This window comes from Oncorhynchus masou, chromosome 18 (assembly GCF_036934945.1).
Source record: "Oncorhynchus masou masou isolate Uvic2021 chromosome 18, UVic_Omas_1.1, whole genome shotgun sequence".
Lineage (NCBI taxonomy): Eukaryota > Metazoa > Chordata > Actinopteri > Salmoniformes > Salmonidae > Oncorhynchus > Oncorhynchus masou.
The window spans coordinates 65260627-65280749 of NC_088229.1; the positions used below are offsets into that span (position 1 = coordinate 65260627).

At 40.4% G+C, this 20123-nt stretch overlaps 1 protein-coding gene across 4 annotated transcripts; it reads right to left on the minus strand.

The window, feature by feature from the left end:
* Positions 1–1970: 1970 nt before the first annotated feature.
* ptenb (phosphatase and tensin homolog B) lies at positions 1971–19214 on the minus strand. Of its 4 annotated transcripts, none has more exons than XM_064924252.1 (10): positions 18448–19214; positions 15917–16001; positions 14566–14610; positions 13756–13799; positions 13396–13634; positions 12681–12822; positions 7453–7521; positions 6874–7040; positions 6433–6684; positions 1971–6056 (listed from the first exon to the last, which is right to left on the minus strand). In XM_064924252.1, the coding sequence occupies exons 1-10, from the start codon at positions 18524–18526 to the stop codon at positions 5871–5873; spliced, it is 1308 nt and encodes a 435-aa protein (XP_064780324.1). In that variant the 5' UTR covers positions 18527–19214; the 3' UTR covers positions 1971–5870. The 4 variants fall into 4 exon arrangements, with proteins under 4 accessions (XP_064780324.1, XP_064780323.1, XP_064780326.1 ...); XM_064924251.1 differs by having other exon boundaries at positions 6424–6684; XM_064924254.1 differs by lacking the exon at positions 7453–7521.
* Between the last annotated feature and the right edge of the window lie 909 nt (positions 19215–20123).

A 20123-nucleotide genomic window follows, 5' to 3' on the forward strand; every position in this document is an offset into this window, starting at 1 on the left:
GGAGTGAATGGAATGGCTTCAAACACATGGAAACCTTGTGATACATTTGATACCATTCCACTCCAGCCAATACCACAAACTCGTCCTCCCTAATTAAGGGTCCACCAACCTCCTGTGGTACAAGTGGCTTCCATTTGTCTTTCCCTCAGCCAATGAGAATCCTTTTATCCTCCTCAGACAAATGATGGTTAAAAGGGCAACATGAGGGTGACGGAGGGTGTCTCAGGCAGTCGCCTGAAACCCAGACACAAGACAGAAAGACACTGGTCTGTGACTTCTGCTGTGACGTTAGAAGCGTTGTGGGGACAAAACAGCAGGCCCGGATCCTTTTTACGAGCTCCAGTCGTATATTGTGGTTCTATGCACCATTCACTGGAACCAATTCAAGTTGAGGTCCATTTGTCTCGTTATTCTTTCACAGTCTAAACCTGTATGAAAGGACTGACTGAAGGATGTTTGACCATTTGTCAAAGAGATAGTGAGGGACCCAATTTTCAGTCTCTCAGGTCATCCATGTTGAGCTCACCAGACCTAATACACAACTTTATGGGTTCGGTCTGCATTAAACAACAGGGATGAAACATGATCAGATCCTGTGTGTACTCAAACCAACAGACATTAATACACAATCTACTGCCAATACTTCATTTACATTCTGTTCATATGGATTGTAAATACATATCTGATGCTAGCAGTTGTCAAATCACAGAAGAGTCCCTTTGAATATAACCACAAAAGCAAAAACCCATAACTCACACGAAGATTAATCATTGGTTGCTACCACCCTTGATACCATTGCTAAAATGCTTAGGAGAGACGGCAACAAGGAAACGGGAACCAACGAGCTGAAATGGTGCAGTTGAGTTGAGGGGCGCCGCATGGGGAATTTGATTATCAACAGGCTAGAGAGATATTAACGAGCACGAGACTGAAGAGGAACGCCTCAATGTTCAATTCTCGCTTCTCCTTTTTCATCCGCTGAAAATATCAGATTCCACCGGGGCTGTGGTGGTGTTTTGTAACGACAAACAATGTAGAGCAGTCAGTTATACCGAACGTTCATCTAGGACTAACTGTCCTCTGTATCAATGTCATTTTATCACCATTTGGGGGTTTATGTACACGATAGCAGGCAGCACACACACTTCTTCATATACTTGGTATTCACAATTCCTGTTTCTATGGAAATGTCACAAAGAACAATTCCATTTAATAGGTCTTTCCTATCATTTCAAAAGACCAGGCCACGTGAATTGCTGTTTTTGTTTGTGGGCAGAACACATTCCAGTTGTTGCCTGCCACCTCCTAGAACAACGAAGGCAGTAGAGATAGAAAATGGTGATCCCTTCAACACTGGCAACAGGAACACTGGATATTATTAGCAGACAATGAAGAGAACGCCTTAGTCTCCTGTGTTACAGAATCAGTGAAGGACATTTGATGCACAGATCCCCAAGTAATGAATACGCTCAATAGCACAGCACTGCCCTTGAAAGTATCATCTGATCATACTCACACTGAACAGCAATGGCACCATTATTTTTGTAGAACACGGCTTAATGTTTCCAAAACAGAGGGCAGTCAAATGTACAGGGCTTGTAGTTAGTGTATACAACCACTTCATTATCCCACTCATAGGTCGCCTAAGCGAGACCGTTGACATGGTTCTCTCAAACTTCTGGCATCTTAAAAGCAAGCTTATTTACACACAGCAGTAAACATTTCCCGACGTGGAGAAAACCATAATGACCTAGAGGCTTTGCACACCAGCTCACACTCACAGGGTCATCCCGACTCAACACTCTTTTCCATAGCTAGCACTGTTCATGATCCATTTCAACTTGAAATCAGAAAGCATTAATATACATCAAAAACATTAAGAATTCTTGTTATACTGGTCATCGTCATCGTAAAATATGAAGGTCGATCACAAATCAGGTATCTCACACAGAGACAAGAATGAGACTTGATTGGATTTATGTGAAGTTTATAACACTAAGATAAAGGGCAGTTTACACATACAATAACAAACAGACATCTAATTTGTATGAGCATAATTATAACCTGTACATGTATTTCTATTTTACATCGTGGGTTGTGTATTCTCAGTGCATAGCATTACACACAGAGCAACTGTTGAACAGCACAATAGTATCCGAACAGGCTGAAATGGAATAAGGCTGTTTTTTTTAAAGATTGAAAATAGAATGAGTTATAGCCAACATACCTCTGCACAAAATTAATCCCAGGGAGAAAAAACCCAAACAAAACAATGGAGTGGCGGGAGGGAGGTAGCCCCGCCCACTTCTGCAGGTAACACCTCTTGATTTATTGCACCCCTTCCATCTGAATGCATGACATGTTCTAGATCAGTACTTAAGATTTCCCCCCCCCCCCCCAACTGTAAATGAGAGGCAATGTGTGGCAACCACAGGCATCATTATAACATATTGCACAAATCAGCTAAAAACTAGTGACATGAAACTTAACCTACACACTGGCACCGTTAAAATTATTTTACTTTGTTTTTAAGCTGAACCTTGTGTATGCTGCCTGTGAACACAAGTTTTAGCCCATGCCAAAAGGTTCCCCTAGGAATTTGTACTTTAAGGTACTGTGGTAACATGTTTTGAGAATTGGGGCTAGAGATGTCTAGGGGATGGCCTGTGGCCTTAAATCCAGCACCAACCCAACATCATGTGAAAATTGCATGTTTATGTTTTGCAGCAAAAAAGAGAGGACAATAAGTGTTTCCAATGACATCAGTGTGCATCGTGTGACTTTAACCAATTATGAGTAGGCATTGCCTGCTAATTGGTTGATGTCATTGGAAACTCATCTTCCTCTAAGCTTTCCAACGACATCAACCAATTAGACAACCCTACTCATAATTGGTGTAAAAAAAAAAAAAATCACGATGCACACAGATGTTGTCATTAGAAAAACATTTTTTTACTACTAAACATGGAAGCGATTCACATGTGTTGATGTTGGGGTGGTGCTGGAGATGAATATGAAACATTCAGAAATGTCTCTTAAACATACGCTCCTTAATATTGAGGCCATTGAATAGATTCAGACATTTCAGCTGCTGAACATCCAGAAGCAAATGGATCCAGATAGTATATTATTTTTTTGCCCGATAGTTTACCTGCAGTCTTTACCAGAAAACACGAATATCGTCAAATAGTTAATTCCATTTTTTTCTCCAAATTTTTATTTATTTTCTTTTAAAAAAAATAATAAAAAAGGGTCAGGACATTTTCAGTCAAAGTAACAAATTGTTGTTTCTATGTGGGATGCATGAATACAAGATTAAGGTACACCTAGCCATTTTAATCCATCGTCCTTCACTGATCACAAGGCTTTGTTATACTAAGGGGAACAACGGGTGAGGAGACTGATTCACTGACTGAGACCCTGCAAAACCCTGTAACAGTGCAAAAGTCTATTGCTCTATTAATAGTAGCTTTAAATAAGTACTTTAACTATCAAGTCAGTGCTTGGGCAGAATGGTAGATTTCAAAGCAATAGCAGAGAAAGCTGTGTCAACTTCAAGTAAGGCAAAGAACATCTCCCATAGGCCCCACCTTAAAGAACAAAGAAAAAACAATCAAAAAGAAATCATTATCAAGCTTACTTTTGGCAGGTTTTCAGTGATGTCATAAAATGTAAACAAAAAAAGTATTCTAGATGAAGTGTTCCTGGGTTGGCTAGGGTACACTTTACGATGAAGAAAAACAGACAAAAGAAACAGAGACACCTAAGGAAAGTAGTCTAAAAACAAGGCGAGATGAAACGGCATGTGCGATGGATTGTTGAAAAGAGGGAAGCCTTCATGTCAAGAGTACAGGAAAAGGCAGCTTACATCACTACCCTCAGTGCAGATTCCTGGGTCTGGCCCGTGGCATGCCACAGGCCAGGTGTTACAAAAAATTTGGCATGCTGAAAATAAATGATACATATTTAAATATTCGCATATATAGGGCTCTTTATATTTCATAAGCAAGCACAAGACTTTGTAAAATCTGTAGCTGCGCTAATTTCATTCCCCAACGGAATGAAACCTGTTTTTGAAAAGGAGAAGGAAAAACGCAACGAAAAGGGAAATAACCCCAACCAGTTAGGGACAGCAACTGCAGAAAAATGCACGTGGGGGTGCACATTAAAAAGTTCTCACACAGAAGTAGTGTATGCCACTGAAGCTACTTGCACCATAGGATAAGTACAGATTCTTGGCTCCGTTGTTGTTGGATCGTAAGCATGCAGCTTGGCAGTTTAAGCACCTTTTGTTGGATGTACAAGTGATCCGGATCTCATTGGGCCAAATACGATAAGGCTGCAAAACAAGTCATTCAAGGAGTAAAAGATCTGATGTCTCAAGAGGAAAAAAACCCCAACCTAAAGAGCACCTAAGTTCACATATTATCCACTCCTGGGTTGATCAAAACCTGCATTAAACACCCCTGGATCGGTTCACAGACAAAGCTGTACATTCAATCCCACTCTGTCGCCTCGGTCTCTTACCAAGCGTCACCTCTATTGGCCTTACTGAACATGTGTCAAGACTAGGTCAGCATCACCACTTCTGGTGCGTCCATGCACAGACTAAGATGACAAAAAGTGCAGTTTGTCGAAACACTTTCAAGAGACTGAGGGGACACCGACCCAGACACACTAATGCAGGTTTGGAGACATGCTGTAGTACGGCATGTCACAACGTACACATTTGAAACAGATTACCCCTCTATAAGCACATTACACACTGAAAATGAATGCAAAACATGATAACATTGTCCTCTGTGATGTTCGCCAAAACTGCGACGGCGACGGCGACGCCATGTACTGTATCCGGTTACTGTTAAAACGGGGGGGGGGGCGACGCCATGTACTGTATCATAAAACACAAGGCCATTCTAAATGGCTTGCCAAAAGACTGAAGTTATACCTGCAGATACCATGAAAATAAAGGACACCATTTTTTTTTTTTTTTTACCTCCTGGCTAAATAAAATCAGCTTTAGAAATCTATTTTTTTGTTGTTGTTGAAAAACATGGTATACAATTTATTAAACAACGATTCCAATAACATGCACACCGTTTGTCATTTAACTATAGTGTTCACGTTATTGCAACACTGGCTTCCCTGCCGTTTTGTGTTCCATTTACCTTAACATAAAAACATCAACAATACATGGGACACTGGGTTTCTGCATACCTTGAACAGACATGATAGAAGGTATGGACATTGGTTAGATGTCATGTAGCTTAATAATTATAATAATAATCACAATAATAATCATAAGTCGACTGGAGAAATTCTAACATGCAGTTTACACTGCACAAACTCATGTGAGACCACCTGCAAAAAGCACAAGAAGCATTCACAGTAGACAGGATGGAAGGGGTGGTAAGTGGGGTGGTAGGGGCGTGGTGGAGGGCAACGAATGAAGTGGGAGAAAGTGACAGAAGCACTGGCCTTGGTTTCCACAGGAGATGGAGCAGTGAAATTTATGATTTCCAATAAGCCTTTCCAATACCGGATCTCACATCTCCTGATAGTGGAAATCTTCTTCTATAGGTCTTTGACACAAAAAGGTATTACACTACAGCTACTGAACCTTTTCCCACTCAACAACGGTGTCAATACTTTCCGGATGAACGAGCGGGGGAGGGGCAAAACATTTCAAAAGAACAAAGAAAACTTGGTCAGCATTGTTCCTAAAATTGGTGGCATATTCCGTGACGCAAATGTCCTGCTGCTGTAGGTTGGTGGGGAAAAAGGTACTTGCTTTTCAGTTTATATTCAAGTTCCTCTTTTCCCCTCTGAAAGGTATTTTTTTATATATTTTTTTACTTCCCATAAAAATCTCACACTTTCGTTATTTGCGTGTGTTGATCTTCGTCAAACGGTTCATTCTCCGGGTCAGAGTCTGTGGTGTCAGAGTATCGGTAATGGTCCGCCTCGTTGTCACTAACGTCTGGCGTTAGCGAGGTGGAAGTGCTGGCCTCAGAGTTGAAGATGTCCTCCACGGTCTTGGTAAAGTACAGCTTCACCTGGAGTTCCAGAGAAAACGTTATTATCCACAAACTGAAACACGCCAATGGATCTATACAACGGGGAAACGACATTTCATCTGAGCGAAGCGGCGAGAGCATTTGGTCACACTATTTGGATAATCCATCTGTAGATGCTCTACAGATAGTATGACCATCTGTTGATAAGCAACTGCTTGGTGATGTTACAGTTAGGTTTAGAATAAAGGTTAGGGTTAGTAGATAGACTGTAGAGCATCTATAGATGGACTATTCAAATAAAGTGGTACCACACATTCATCTTGGCACAAAATAGTCAAATATTTCACCAAACATTCATAAAAAAGGTATTTTCCCCCAACCCCCAATCAAAGAAAGTCTCATTCACCTGACTGACCTTGAAGTTGGGGGAGAAGTATCGGTTTGCTTTATCCTTGTTGGCCTTGTCCAGGTCGTTCTTTGTCAGTGAGAGGATCAGGTAATCCTTGTCGTTGTCCCCAGTTCCTCCCGTTTGGTTTCCTGCCTGCTCCTTTGGTAACGTCGCCGTTGGTAACGTCTCCGTTGGTAACGTCCCGTTCTCAACCTTCTCAAAGTTCTCCTCTGGTCCAGGGACAAAGAAGGTATTCACCCAAAAGTGAAACATCTTGTCCTGATGGAAACATACATGCGGGGGGGTGAATAAAAGGCTAACTTAATAATAACTCAGTTACAAAGTCACAGCATCTCAGTTACAAAAGCAGTTACATCATCTCAACAGCGACACAGGCTATACTCCAATCGGAACTCGTGTTTAAGTTAAATCTCGCATATAAAAATCAAGAACCACAAGGCCCATTACCTTCTTCATCATTTTATTCTGTTTGTGGAAGAACTCCACCTTGATGTCTCCGCACACGGGCAACGGCTGGGGGAACTCGAAGAACACATACTTCTCCTCCTTCCGCGTGTTCACCGGGTTGGACGTGTGGATCTTTACCTTGAGCTGGTACACCACAAACTGAGGATCTGTGGAGAGCACAAGTGAACACCAGTCACTCTCCTGGTGGGTGGAGGGACACAGTGACAACATCCAAGTACATATTATTTACATCTCTGTAAATTAGGAATGGAGGACAGAAAAGAAAAGGGCCAGAATTACATAGTACCACTGCCAGGAATATTAATTATAGAAAAGACGGTTACAGTATCATGCTATAAAGGGCCCTAAGAAGAGAAGAGTTGACCAAAACCAAGCTCATTTGAGGGAGTACTTCTGGTCTAGGATCAGTCCACTGAGATGTAGGGGGAATTGATAGTTACCTTACGAAGTTTAACGCCACCAACAATCTACAACCTAGTTCAACAACACCATCTTCATCTACAACAACCTCCTAGTCAACAGGGAAACATTGGATGAAAAGCTGATCATTATTATTACCCCAGTGCCAATTCCCTTTCCTGAAACCATGTGGAATCTGCTCGCTCTTGTTTTTAACGGAAGTGTCCCCTTAGAAAGAGAAAAGGAGATTAACACAGAGTCCTGCAGCAGCCCTGCCTGGGCTTGGGTAGAGCTGGGATATCAAGGCTATGTACAAATACTGTAGCATATACATGTTTACAACCATTCATAAACAGATTATAACTTACCATTTCAACATGCGGACAGCAACTTCCCATTGTCAAGTTATGAGGACCTTAACCAGTAGAACAATTATGGAACGTCCCTTTATGCAATCATAATATTTATAGTAATGCATTTCCTAACATGCAGGCCTTAATAAGCATCAACTAACATTTTCCTTCAAAAAAAATTAAACCGACAGAAAACAAAATTTGTCATCTACTAATAATCATTTGGTGTTGAAATGAAAACCACTTCAATACTTTGTGTTGTGCAATGGGAACACACCACATAGTGGTTTGTGTGTTCAGAAAAGGGACTGACATTAAAGCCAAAAAGACAGTTGCCAATCGGCAAGTCGAGAGTATTTTTTTGGTTTCCCCGAAAATGTAAATTAGCCATTTACAAGCAGAAGTACCATATATTGCCTGCCTAACACCTACACATAAGGGAAGAATCAGAAAAGACCAGAACTGGAATTCTTTTAATTTAGCTTGCTATCAGTTTATTTTATTTTTTTATCTCGGTGCAGGCTCTACTTGCCAGACTGCCATAAATTGTCCATCTTCCACTTAAACAATGGGGTGGAAACAGAAAGATGAGCCATACTACCGGTATTCTTTTCAGGTTGGATGTTTTCACCTGTTTTTTTATTTATTTATTTTGTAAATCACCTGCCCAATAGGCCAACCTCAGAAGGCTGCTCAGTTCACTTGCCCCAGGCAATAGGTCAACCGACAGAAATATGGATTAATGAAGTGAAGAGGTTCAATTCCAGATACAGCTGACAAGACACCCACGTGCACATAGCTTGTTGTATTGTAAATATGGTGGTGGTGGAGTGGTGGTCTGAGGGGAACATGCTGAAGGTGTTTGGTAAGATGAAATGTAATGTATTATTTTAAACTGTATGTAACGTTCTTATGTTTCTGGACCCCAGGAAAAGTAGCTTCTGCCTTGGCAGCAGCTAATGGAGATCCATAATAAATACAAATTCAAAAGAGCAGCCACTGATGACAATCACACAGAGTGGGGGTTGTTATAGCAAAGCAGGGCTTGAAACTGCCAGGGACCTCGAAATACGATAATACCACAGTTCTATATGTATTGCAATTCGATACTGAGATTTGATGTTCCAAACATATTGCTCACTATATCTCTGCTGCAGAGAGATGAGACCATGAGAACATTTGTTTCGATCAGTGGTAATAAAAGTGCCGAAAACATGTTGGCTCACTATTTAAAAAGATGGAGAACAAGCTATAGGATAAAATAAAATAAAAAAGTATTTTGCCCAGTGTTTTCCCAGATTTATTTAGCAGCGGAGGGCTGCTGATGCTAAGTCGTTGCCTTCACTCCAAAACAATATGGTAAAACGTTCAATATATATATATATATATATATATATATATATATATATATATATAAATATATATATATATATATATAAAGTATCTAGAAAAGATAATGTAGTATAATATTTTAAAATCAGATCATCTTTAAGAACCACCAAAATAAAAATCTAGTCAGGGAAAATCTCAAATTCAAAAAATGTCATGGCGTGGGGCCCCCATTGAGATAGATATAGATATATATATATATATAGATATAGATATAGATATATTTACACACACACACGTCAGTTAGCATAACATAGCAAAATGTGTAGAATCTGTGGCCAAGTGGAGGACCTCTAAAATATTGGGTCAGAGACAGCGCCATTGGCCATTGGCCATGCCCACTACCACGCCCCACGCTAACTTTGCCACCACTGCTGGAAGCAATTCTATGGGAAACACTTGTTGCCGCAGGTACAGCGAACTAGCGATAGCTAACAAAAAATGTATAATTATTGGAGTCAATATAATATACACTGAACAAAAAAACAAGTTGTTACAGTTCATACGAGGAAACCAGTCAATTGAAATAAATGAATTAGCCCCTAATCTATGGATTTAACATGACTGGGCAGGGGCTCAGCCATGGGTGGGCCTGGGAGGCCATAAGCCCACCCACTGGGGAGCCAGGCCAAGCCAATGATAATGAGTTTTCACCCACAAAAGGGTTTTTATTACAGACAGAAATACACTTCATACTCATCAGCTGTCCCAGTGGCTGGTCTCATTCTATCCCGCAGGCGAATAAGTCGGATGCGGAGGTCCTGGGCTGGTGTGGTTACACGCGGTTTGCGATTGTGAGGCCGGTTGGACATACTGCCAAATTCTCTAAAACGACGTTGGCTTATGGTAGAGGAATTAACATTCAATTCTGGCAACAGCTGTGGTAGACACTCCAGTCAGCATGCCAATTGCGAGCTCCCTCAACACTTGAGACATCTGCTGCATTGTGTTGTGAAACAAAAACTGCACATTTTAGAGTGGCCTTTTGTCCACAGCACAAGGTGCACCTGTGTAATGAGCATGCTGTTTAATCAGCTTCTTGACATGCCACACCTGTCAGGTGAACAGATTGCCAAGATAAAGGTGACATACTCACGAACAGGAATGTAAACTAATTTGTGCACAACATGAGAGAAATAAGCTTTTTGTGTGTATCGAACATTTCTGGAATATTTTAAGATCCCATGAAACATGGGACCAGCACTTTACAAGTTGGATTTATATTTTGAGTATAATTACTAAATAATTTTGTGATATGTATTGTTTTTTTTACCCTCATCACTATTTGAAGTCTTCTGGCAATCCAGCGAGGTACAGTTAAAGTCGGAAGTTTACATACACCTTAGCCAAATACATTTAAACTCTGTTTTTCACAATTCCTGACAATTAATCCTCGTAAAAATTCCCTGTCTTAGGTCCAATAGGATCACCACTTTATTTTAAGAATGTGAAATGTTAGAATAATAGTAGAGAATGATTTATTTCAGCTTTTAATTTCTTTCATCACATTCCCAGTGGGTCAAAAGTTTACATACACTCAATTCGTATTTGGTAGCATTGCCTTTAAATTGTTTAACTTGGGTCAAACGTTTCAGGTAGCCTTCCACAAGCTTCCCACAATACATTGGGTGAATTTTGGCCCATTCCTCCTCACAGAGCAGATGTGACTGAGTCAGGTTTGATGGCCTCCTCGCCCACACAAGCTTTTTCAGTTCTGCCCACAAATGTTCTTGAGGGCTTTGTGATGGCCACTCCAATACCTTGACTTTGTTGTCCTTAAGCCATTTTGCCACAACATTAAAAGCATGCTTGGTGTCATTGTGCATTTGGAAGACCCAATTGTGACCAAGCTTTACCTTCCTGACTGATGTCTTGAGATGTTGCTTCAATTTATCCACGTAATTTTCCTGCCTCATGTTGCCATTTATTTTGTGAAGTGCACCAGTCCCTCCTGCAGCAAAGCACCCCCACAACTGTGCTTCACAGTTGGGATGGTGTTCTTCGGCTTGCAAGCATCCCCCATTTTCCTCCAAGCATATCAATGGTCATTATGGCCAAACAGTTATTTTTGTTTCATCAGACCAGAGGAAAATTGTCCAAAAAGACCGATCTTTGTCCCCATGTGCAGTTGCAAACCGTAGTCTGGCTTTTTTTATGGCGGTTTTGGAGCAGTGGCTTCTTCCTTTGCTGAGCGGCCTTTCAGGTTATGTAGATACTTTTGTGCCAGTTTCCTTCAGCATCTTCCCAAGATCCTTTGCTGTTATTCTGGGATTGATTTGCCCTTTTCGCACCAAAGTACATTCATCTCTAAGAGACAGAACGTGTCTCCTTCTTGAGCGGTATGACGGCTGCATGGTCCCATGGTGTTTATACTTGCGTACTATTGTTTGTACAGATGAACGTGATACCTTCAGGCATTTGGAAATTGCTCCCAAGGATGAACCAGACTTGGAGGTCAATTTTCTTCTTCTTCTGAGGTCTTGGCTGATTTATTTTGATTTTCCCATGATGTCAAGCAAAGAGGGACTGAGTTTGAAGGTAGGCCTTGAAATACATCCACAGGAACACCTCCAATTGACTCAAATTATGTCAATTAGCCTATCAGAAGCTTCTAAAGCCATGACATAATTTTCTGGAAATTTCCAAGCTGTTTAAAGGCAGTCAACTTCGTGTATGTAAACTTCTGACCCACTGGAATTGTGATATAGTGAATTATAAGTGAAATAATCTGTCTGTAAACAATTGTTGGAAGAATTCCGCGTCATGCACAAATTAGATGTCCTAACTGACTTGCCAAAACTACAATTTGTTAACAAGAAATCTGTGGAGTGGTAAAAAAAAAAAAAAAATGACTCTTTAATGACTCTAATCTAAGTGTATGTAAACGTCCGACTTCAACTGTGTAGGCTGCCTTCAAACAACTGGGAACTCTGAAATGTCCGTGTGTAAATGACAACTGGGAACTCTGAAATGTCCGTGTGTAAATGACAACTGGGAACTCTGAAATGTCCGTGTGTAAATGACAACTGGGAACTCTGAAATGTCCGTGTGTAAATGACAACTGGGAACTCTGAAATGTCCGTGTGTAAATGACAACTGGGAACTCTGAAATGTCCGTGTGTAAATGACAACTGGGAACTCGGGAAAAAATAATAATAATAAATGTTTAAAAAGAGCTCAGACTGGGAAAAAACTTTTTTTTAGCAGTCTTCGGAAACTTTCTAGAGCTCCGACTTTCTGACCTGAAGATCACAGACGTCATGATTTGACCTTGTCCGCCCCCCCCCAAAACTTCCCAGCTGTCTTGAACGCACGAATAAAACCCTTATTCTCTGATTATACAGCCAAGTCAAATGACCAGTGAGCCAAGCAAAATAATAGCAGGGAAACCACACAATTCTGACGAGCATAACCGTCATTACAAAACGGTACGTTCCACTGTGGTTAATGTCAGCTTTGCATGGAGAAATGGGCAAAAGATCATGCAACATCAAGAAGCAAAGCTGTGCAAAGCAGAGGACGGAGGCAGGACAATGAACTGAAGCTCACATTGTGAAAGTGTGAAAGCCAGTAGCATAGAAGCCCAAGGTCAGGAGGATACAGGAAAGAAACAGGATTGAGACCAATGACGAGGAAATCACTTACGACACGTTCCGCCACTGAACATGGGCACCGTCTCGAACACCATCTTGTGGAAGAGCAGAGCCACTGGTTTGTAATCCAGCTGGTTCTTGAGAAGGTGGCTATAGTAATAAACATAGCGCCTCTGGCTGGGGATTGTCACTCCCTGAATGGGAAAAGAGAAACACTTAGAGAAACTGAAGTTTTTTTTCTCTGTCTGTAAAGAGGACATTTACAATTTGAAATATCAAATCATGACGACAAGCCTTTATAGGAGCCTCACAAATGTTCAAGTCAGGAAGATCAGCGTTAACTCAAGCAACTATTCATAATGTATCCTTCAATTAAGATAATGATTAGATATGTACTAGAATCAACCACGACGACCAGGCCTATGGTGTGGAGTTGACGACTATCATCATAATCCTCCATTTAACCCATATGTTACCAGCGAGGTACGTTGAAAAGGGCCTGGGGAAGAGGGCTGAATGATCCAAATGGATAATGGAGATGATCCGTTTCCAAGACGGTATGGCTGCGTTTACACATGCAGCCCAATTCCGATATTTTTTGCCACTGAACAATTGGTATGTTGACCAATCACGTCAGATCTTTTCACATCAGATCTTTTTCAGAGTTGATCTGATGGGTCAAAAGACCATTTAGAGGACAAATATCATAATTGGGCTGCCTGTGTAAACGCAGCCTTAGAGGGCCAGAGTGAAACAATAAAATGTACCTTCTTATCTCTGGTCCTGACTTCTCCATAGAAGTCCAGAGCTTCTTGTGCTTTGAGGAACTTGCCCCGGTGTAACAGGTATGCACAGATCATGACACCCGTACGTCCCTTTCCAGCTTTACAGTGAATCGCCGCCACGTGATTGTCATCCTCGCTTAACCACTGGTCAAGATCTTGGCAGAACGGTTTAATCAGCTCCAGCTGGGGGGGATTGTGATCCTCAAACGGATATTGTGCAACTGGAGACAGACGGAGAGAGTGAGCTCAGTTAGATAATGTCACACGAGGGTTTTTAGTTAAAAGATTGATTCATTCAATGACAGCCTGAATGAAAGTGATGTTTTCACTGTAATGTCTCACCTCTGCAATTGAATTTGGATGCGTCATAATGTCTCTCAGCGCACCTATAAAAGGACAAACAAAAATGTTGCTGTAGTAGTGGACTACAAACGGGAGCATTCTTTCATTTGTACAATCGATCTGTCAGCATACAGATTATTTCAACGACTGCAACCTCATGAATTCCACACAGATCCAGCCAACTGTTGAATAATATATCCATTGTGTTTACTGAGCTCTCTCTACTTCTCTCAATAGTTAAGATGATTGTTATCAATGAGAAACCTGTGATCCTTAGTATCTTTGTAGCTCACAGTTAAGTTAGTCAGTGCCAGTCTACTAGGTAACGACTTCAAACTGAGTGAGGAAAACATGGTTGAAAATTCCTTTTCCAGGGCAAAACTATACCAAACGGTTACCATGATATGATTGTTCTGAAACGTCATCACAATGCCTGGGCCTATCCACCAAGAACCACTGGGCCCTGTATTAAAAAAAATTATCTGGATTTCGCCTATCCGATAGGATTAGACGCATAGAAATAGAATAGACACATCATTGCTTGAATGGGGACTCCCGTTCTATTCACTCAATTTCTATGCATTTAATCCTATACGATAGGTGAAATCTGGATAGACAACTGGGCCCTGATGACTTAAGGCAAATAAGAGCTACTGTGGTTTACATTCTAAAACAGAAAGGCTTTTCCTCCTCCAGGGCTATATTCCACAGACATTTTCTGCATTACATCAGACAACTTTGCAGCACAGCAACCGCTGCTGACCATACTGCATATGCACAGGCAAAATAGACAGATACCAGGGTACTCACAGATTATAGATCTTGTAATGATTTTTGTGCTTAGAGTCCAGAAACCTGAGAGAGAGAAGGAGAATTACTTTTCCATCCAGAACACATTTTTAGCTAATTCTGATCCAACTTACCTTCCAACACTAAACGGCCCTCTAAATCACCTTAAAACAGAGCATAATGCCAGAATGGCACAGACAGGGGGGCAGACTGACGGCCTCTCAGACAAGCTAAATAATACGGTGTTACAACATTGACTATCAGCAGGGTGTTGGTCATTTAGTTTGTTTCACATATCTAAAAACAACAGCTTCTGGGAAATGAAAAAGACATTTTTTCCCTTTAACTTTTTCCAGAAGCCCACACCTGTGAGTCTACATCCTCAAATTATTATTTTTTATTTGTCAAATGCGCCAAATACAACAGGTATAGATAGACCTTACACAACAACGCAGTTAAGAATATAAGATTAAAGAAAATATTTACTAAATAAACTAAAAGTGAAAAAGTTACAATACCGAGTCAATGTACGGGGATACAGGTTAGTCCGAGGTAATGGAGGTAATATGTACATGTAGGTAGGGGTAAAGTGACTATGCATAGATAATAAACAGCAAGACGCTGTTAAGGAGCCTTTTGGACCTAAACTTGATGCTCCGGTACCGCTTGTCATACGATAGCTGAAAGAACAGTCTATGACATGGGTGGCTGGAGTCTGACAATTTTTAGGGCCTGCATAAATTGAAGGAAATTGGTGCGCAATAAAATAAGTAGGGTCAGGTTAAGTTCACAGGTGGCTTGCAGGTCACTCCTTTGGTTTCAGTTGACACATCAGGCAAGCCTCTGAAGCTGGCACAACAGCATGCATTTCAAACATTATATTCAGTCCGACCTCTGTCACCCATATAATGATAAACAGTGAGAAAGGATCAGGGATTCCAAACTGTAAAACATTTATAATAATATTAATGTGGGGGGGGGGGGGGGTATTTTCAGTGTAAACCTAAACAACTAAAACCAGATAAAGTATTTAGAAAAAAATGAATTGAACTATAACTTTAAAGTCTTTGAGAACTAACATGCCATGGCAGAATATGCAGAATCCCTGGAAATTCGCTTTTAAAATGCTAAAATATAACTCAGCTCCCTGGAGAAATTCTGAGATTTGTTGGAAATTGGCTTACATTACAGGGCCCTCTAAAATGTTCAGCCTCGCCAACTGCTCCCACTGGGTTTGGTTAAGGTAGTTAGGACAGGTTAACTACTTGCTGTTTTCATAGTTTACCTTTTCCCCCATTCTTTTACGTTCTAAGAAACCCCTTGTTTATTTTTGACAGGGACGTCGACATGCACATTTAGGAGAAGTACTTACCGTACGACATCATCAATGTTGTTTCTGTAGACACCCTCAAGTCTTTCAGCAGGAAAGCCCATAGCAATTATGTTCGGATAAATATCTGAGCGCAGGAGTCAAGGAAACCAGGAGGTTGGCTGCTTAAAGGTCAGAGACTAAAGAAAGGAATTACACACACCTAGGCCAATACAACAACCCACATACAATTGGTGTACAATGCAAACAAACAGCTCTTTGATATGCCCAAACACAGATGGCTTATATCATAGCTTACATCAGACATGCATTTCTTATCGTGACAGATCAATCACGGCAGAGAAGTATGGACAACAGGACAGAGCCTGGGTAATATAGACCAGACCCCCCCACCCATCATCATCACCTCTTCGAAAGAAAAAGCATTACATCACTCACATCATCAATACAGGTATAAACAAAGCTCAAGTTGCTCTAATTTGCGCATGCCTTTTCACTTGGGAAAAATATCCAAGCACAATTTTTTTAAATTTAAGCATACAAAGATTCCATATTTGGTCAAATAATTCATCAGAATTGGCTACTACTATATGAAATGCATACAAAACACGATCTCTAAATTATTCTTCCATGTTTACTGTTCATTTACTGAAACCCAGACAGTCTTGTCACACACTTACGTATCCTGATAGTGTATTTTACATTTGAACTGGCATAAAATCACAATGACGTCATGCTCCAAAAGTACCTGAGACTACTGCAATGACAAATGCACTGGTCAGCATGAGCAGAGCCTCACTGTTCCAATCAAATAAATAAATCAATGGACTGAATGGGATCAATTCAATTTTCACAGAACATAGTTCTCTCTTGGTTGGACCAAGTCTCTCTTGAAAATGAGATGTTATCTCAATGAGAAGAACCTAGGTAAAAGGTTAAATAAAATAAGCCTGCCATTTCCAGCAAAACAATTTAGCAGAATAATTGTCATATTCGTAATAGTTAAGATAACAGTTAAGATCTGGTGGAGAGGCATTGTTGCCGATGTGAAATCTCATCACTATATTATAACCAAACCCTAGAACTGGAGAGGAATCATTACATAACAGGAACAACCATGGCTACACTGCCTTCCCAAACACTGCCACAATGACCGACACAATGACTGGCACAATAGTTCTCTCGCATCTAAATATGTTTGATGGAACAAGGTGATTTAGCTATAATCCCATGTTACGCTCATACATAATCTAACTCAAAAAATACTTACGTTAGGCAAACCCAGTTCTGTTTTTTATTTGTATAAAATAAAATGAGATCACTGAACCTCAATCAAAGGGTCATAGCCACAGCAAAGAGAAGTTTACCAATTGAAGTGCAATACATTACAACTAAACATGCTAATATTGTACAACAGTACTAAGCCACACTTCCTCCCTCCAATTATGCTCATAACCTTTAACTGGCTTTTAATCTATGCATTATACATGCACCTACACTTTCACCATTTGATTGCATACCTTGCAAGGTTAGGTGACGCATTTCAGACATAGCTAACTTCTGAACAGTAATTTTGATAATTGTCTTTTCCTGTCATTTGTCACTAAACACAATCTCCAACAATACCTCAAATCAATACAAACATGCTGAGCTCATTAAGCTAGACGAAAAAAGTTAAAATATCTCAAGACGACCAAACCAATAATTATGTTCATTCAAGCACATTGAAATTGGCACATTCCACTAACTAGATAGCGCTATTATAAATCGTATTAATAAGCTACCATTTCCTCTCACTCTGATAATGACTCATTGCTTTTAGGTCTTTGTCTGGCTAGGAGGATTGATTGAGAATATCTAATCCATTATAGCTTGTTACATTATTATGTAGGCCAGAGGACCTTAATAATGCGTCGCAAAAAGGTTGATCTCTTTGTTCCCCATCCAGGGGAAGCTAACTATATATTAGCCAACTAACCGGTGACATTTTCAGTTGACATCAACCAAATAATTAAGACAACTTATCAAGATCAATTTGCTAGATATCACTACATTAGCCAGCTACGTTATCCATGATGTTGAATCTCTCGTTCAGTTATCATGATGATGATGGACGTGCAAACTACTAGCTAGCGAAGCTAACGTTATGCAAGCTATGAGATTTATCTAGTTATCAAGACTCTGCGTTTAATTTCACAGGTCACACACACCGTTCTCAAATACTGTAGCAATTTAGCAGAGTAGGTTAGCATATAACCTGGTTGCTAATTGACCTAGCTAGGTAGTCAGCTAGTTGACCAACCAGTGACGAGGGAGCGAACCAACCAACCAGACGTTCTGTCATTAGCTTTTCACAGCTTGCTAAGTAATATATATATTTTAAATTAATGCTCACTGACTTCTTTCTGACTAACATTAGTTCACGTTAACTAGCTAATCGTCTTTTGTAGAAAGGTTAAGTTATCAATCTAGGTATTATAGCTAGTTAGCAAGGTAACGTTAGAGACAGATGAACATAGTCAGACATAAAAACTAGCCAGCTGATATTACGGCCATTCAAACAAAAAGGATACAAGTCAAGTCCAAGTCAAACCCATCCTCCTGGTATCTCCTTTTGTTTCGGCTGACAATTTCCTTTATGATTGCAGCCATATCTGTCACAGGAGTCTTTAACGTTTTTATATTAAGAGAAAGTATTGTTGTTGCCTTTGTATGAAATGCTGCCAATATTTCTCCCTCGCAATCCCGTTGGTGTCAAACGTTGACAGCTAACGTGAGTTAGCTAAGCTAGCTGTGCTAGCTAGAATAGCTTCTGCTGCTGCTGGGTCATAAAGGAGGGCCTCTCTCCGTTCCACCACAGGGCCCGGCTTCCCAGATCCCACAATTTGACACAAAATCCTCCAGATGAATAGGTGATTAATTATCCAGCCCTCGAACCGTTGTATTTTAAGAGCGTACCAAGTATCTGATTTGGCCAAAGGCGCCGTGATTATGCCAGAAAAGCGGAGAGAAATCTCCCCGACGTTCCTTGCCCAGAATAGTGACTGTGACACACACACTCGATCTCTGCACACACGTAGCTAGATATGGCTAGCGTATCTAGTTAGCATGTCAATTCTTCAACAACAAAAAAAGAACTCATCCGACAAAACGATCCACGTCGTCGGAACTAGAAAAATATGACAGGAAAATTGACAGCCTCCACCTTAAACATAGCTAACAAATCTGTGTAATTATATTACTCGCCCGCACTTCTTCCCTGACACGTCCCTTTCCCTACTGACTCGCTGCTCTCGCAAACTTCCATGATGGCTTCCGCTCCAATTGAGAAAGGCTACGATTGGACGTAATGTTATGCCGCAGTGTAAAATAGTTCTTCAAAAACATCTATCCGGCGAAACGCGATTAGGACAACACGTAAAATAGTGCAGAATAAATTGACAAAGCAATACATTATATCATGAAATATGTATCTTTCATTGTATAATTGCATTTCTAAGAAATTACTTTCGTCAGTGGCGGAAGGACATGGGCACTGAACAGGGAACTAGCTTCTCTATTATAGTCACGTGTTTCTATAATTAGGGAAGTTTCCAATATTTAATTTAGGAATCATGACATTGACATGTATATAATCAAATCAGAGAATTTGCGTTGTGTAATACACTCGGTGCGGTGTGCCTGATGCATTTGATGTATCCATTTTAAACAAGTCATTTCCATTGTCTCATGGCATTGCATAAACTGGATGCAGTGGATCAAATTGCAGGTGTATTTTTTAAATTTTTACCTCAATTAAGAGCTTAAGAACAAATTCTTATTTTCAATTACAGCCTAGGAGCAGTGGGCTAACTGCCTTGTTCAGGAACAGAACGACAGATTTTTACCTTGTCAGCTCGGGAATTCAATCTTGCAACCTTTCGGTTACTGGTCCAACGCTCTAACCACTAGGCTACCTGCCGCCACGGCCATGATGAGGAATCAATACATTGTTGCCTTTTCACTTTGCGTATAGACTATAAAACAAGAATTATAAATATAATATAATAAACAGTACCTGACACTATGCCTTGCGCTTATCATCATTTCAATGTTTCGATACTTGACAACTTCAAAGTTGTTGCACATTATGCGTTTTCACTATGCATATAGACTAGGAAGCACACATATACACAGTTGTTGCACATTATGCAGTCTGTCTTGGTACCTTGACTTTTCCTAACTTTTTACCCGGACAGGAGCTTGTGAG

Excerpts from the sequence above, each read along its gene's own strand:
- ptenb (XM_064924251.1), bottom strand. The coding sequence starts at position 18,526 with ATGGCTGCAATCATAAAGGAAATTGTCAGCCGAAACAAAAGGAGATAC. Across the intron at positions 12,823-13,395 it reads TCAGGACCAGAGATAAGAAG|GGAGTGACAATCCCCAGCCA; the intron begins GTACATTTTATT and ends TTTCCCATTCAG. Across the intron at positions 7,522-12,680 it reads GTTCAGTGGCGGAACGTGTC|GGGACACTTCCGTTAAAAAC; the intron begins GTAAGTGATTTC and ends TCTCTTTCTAAG.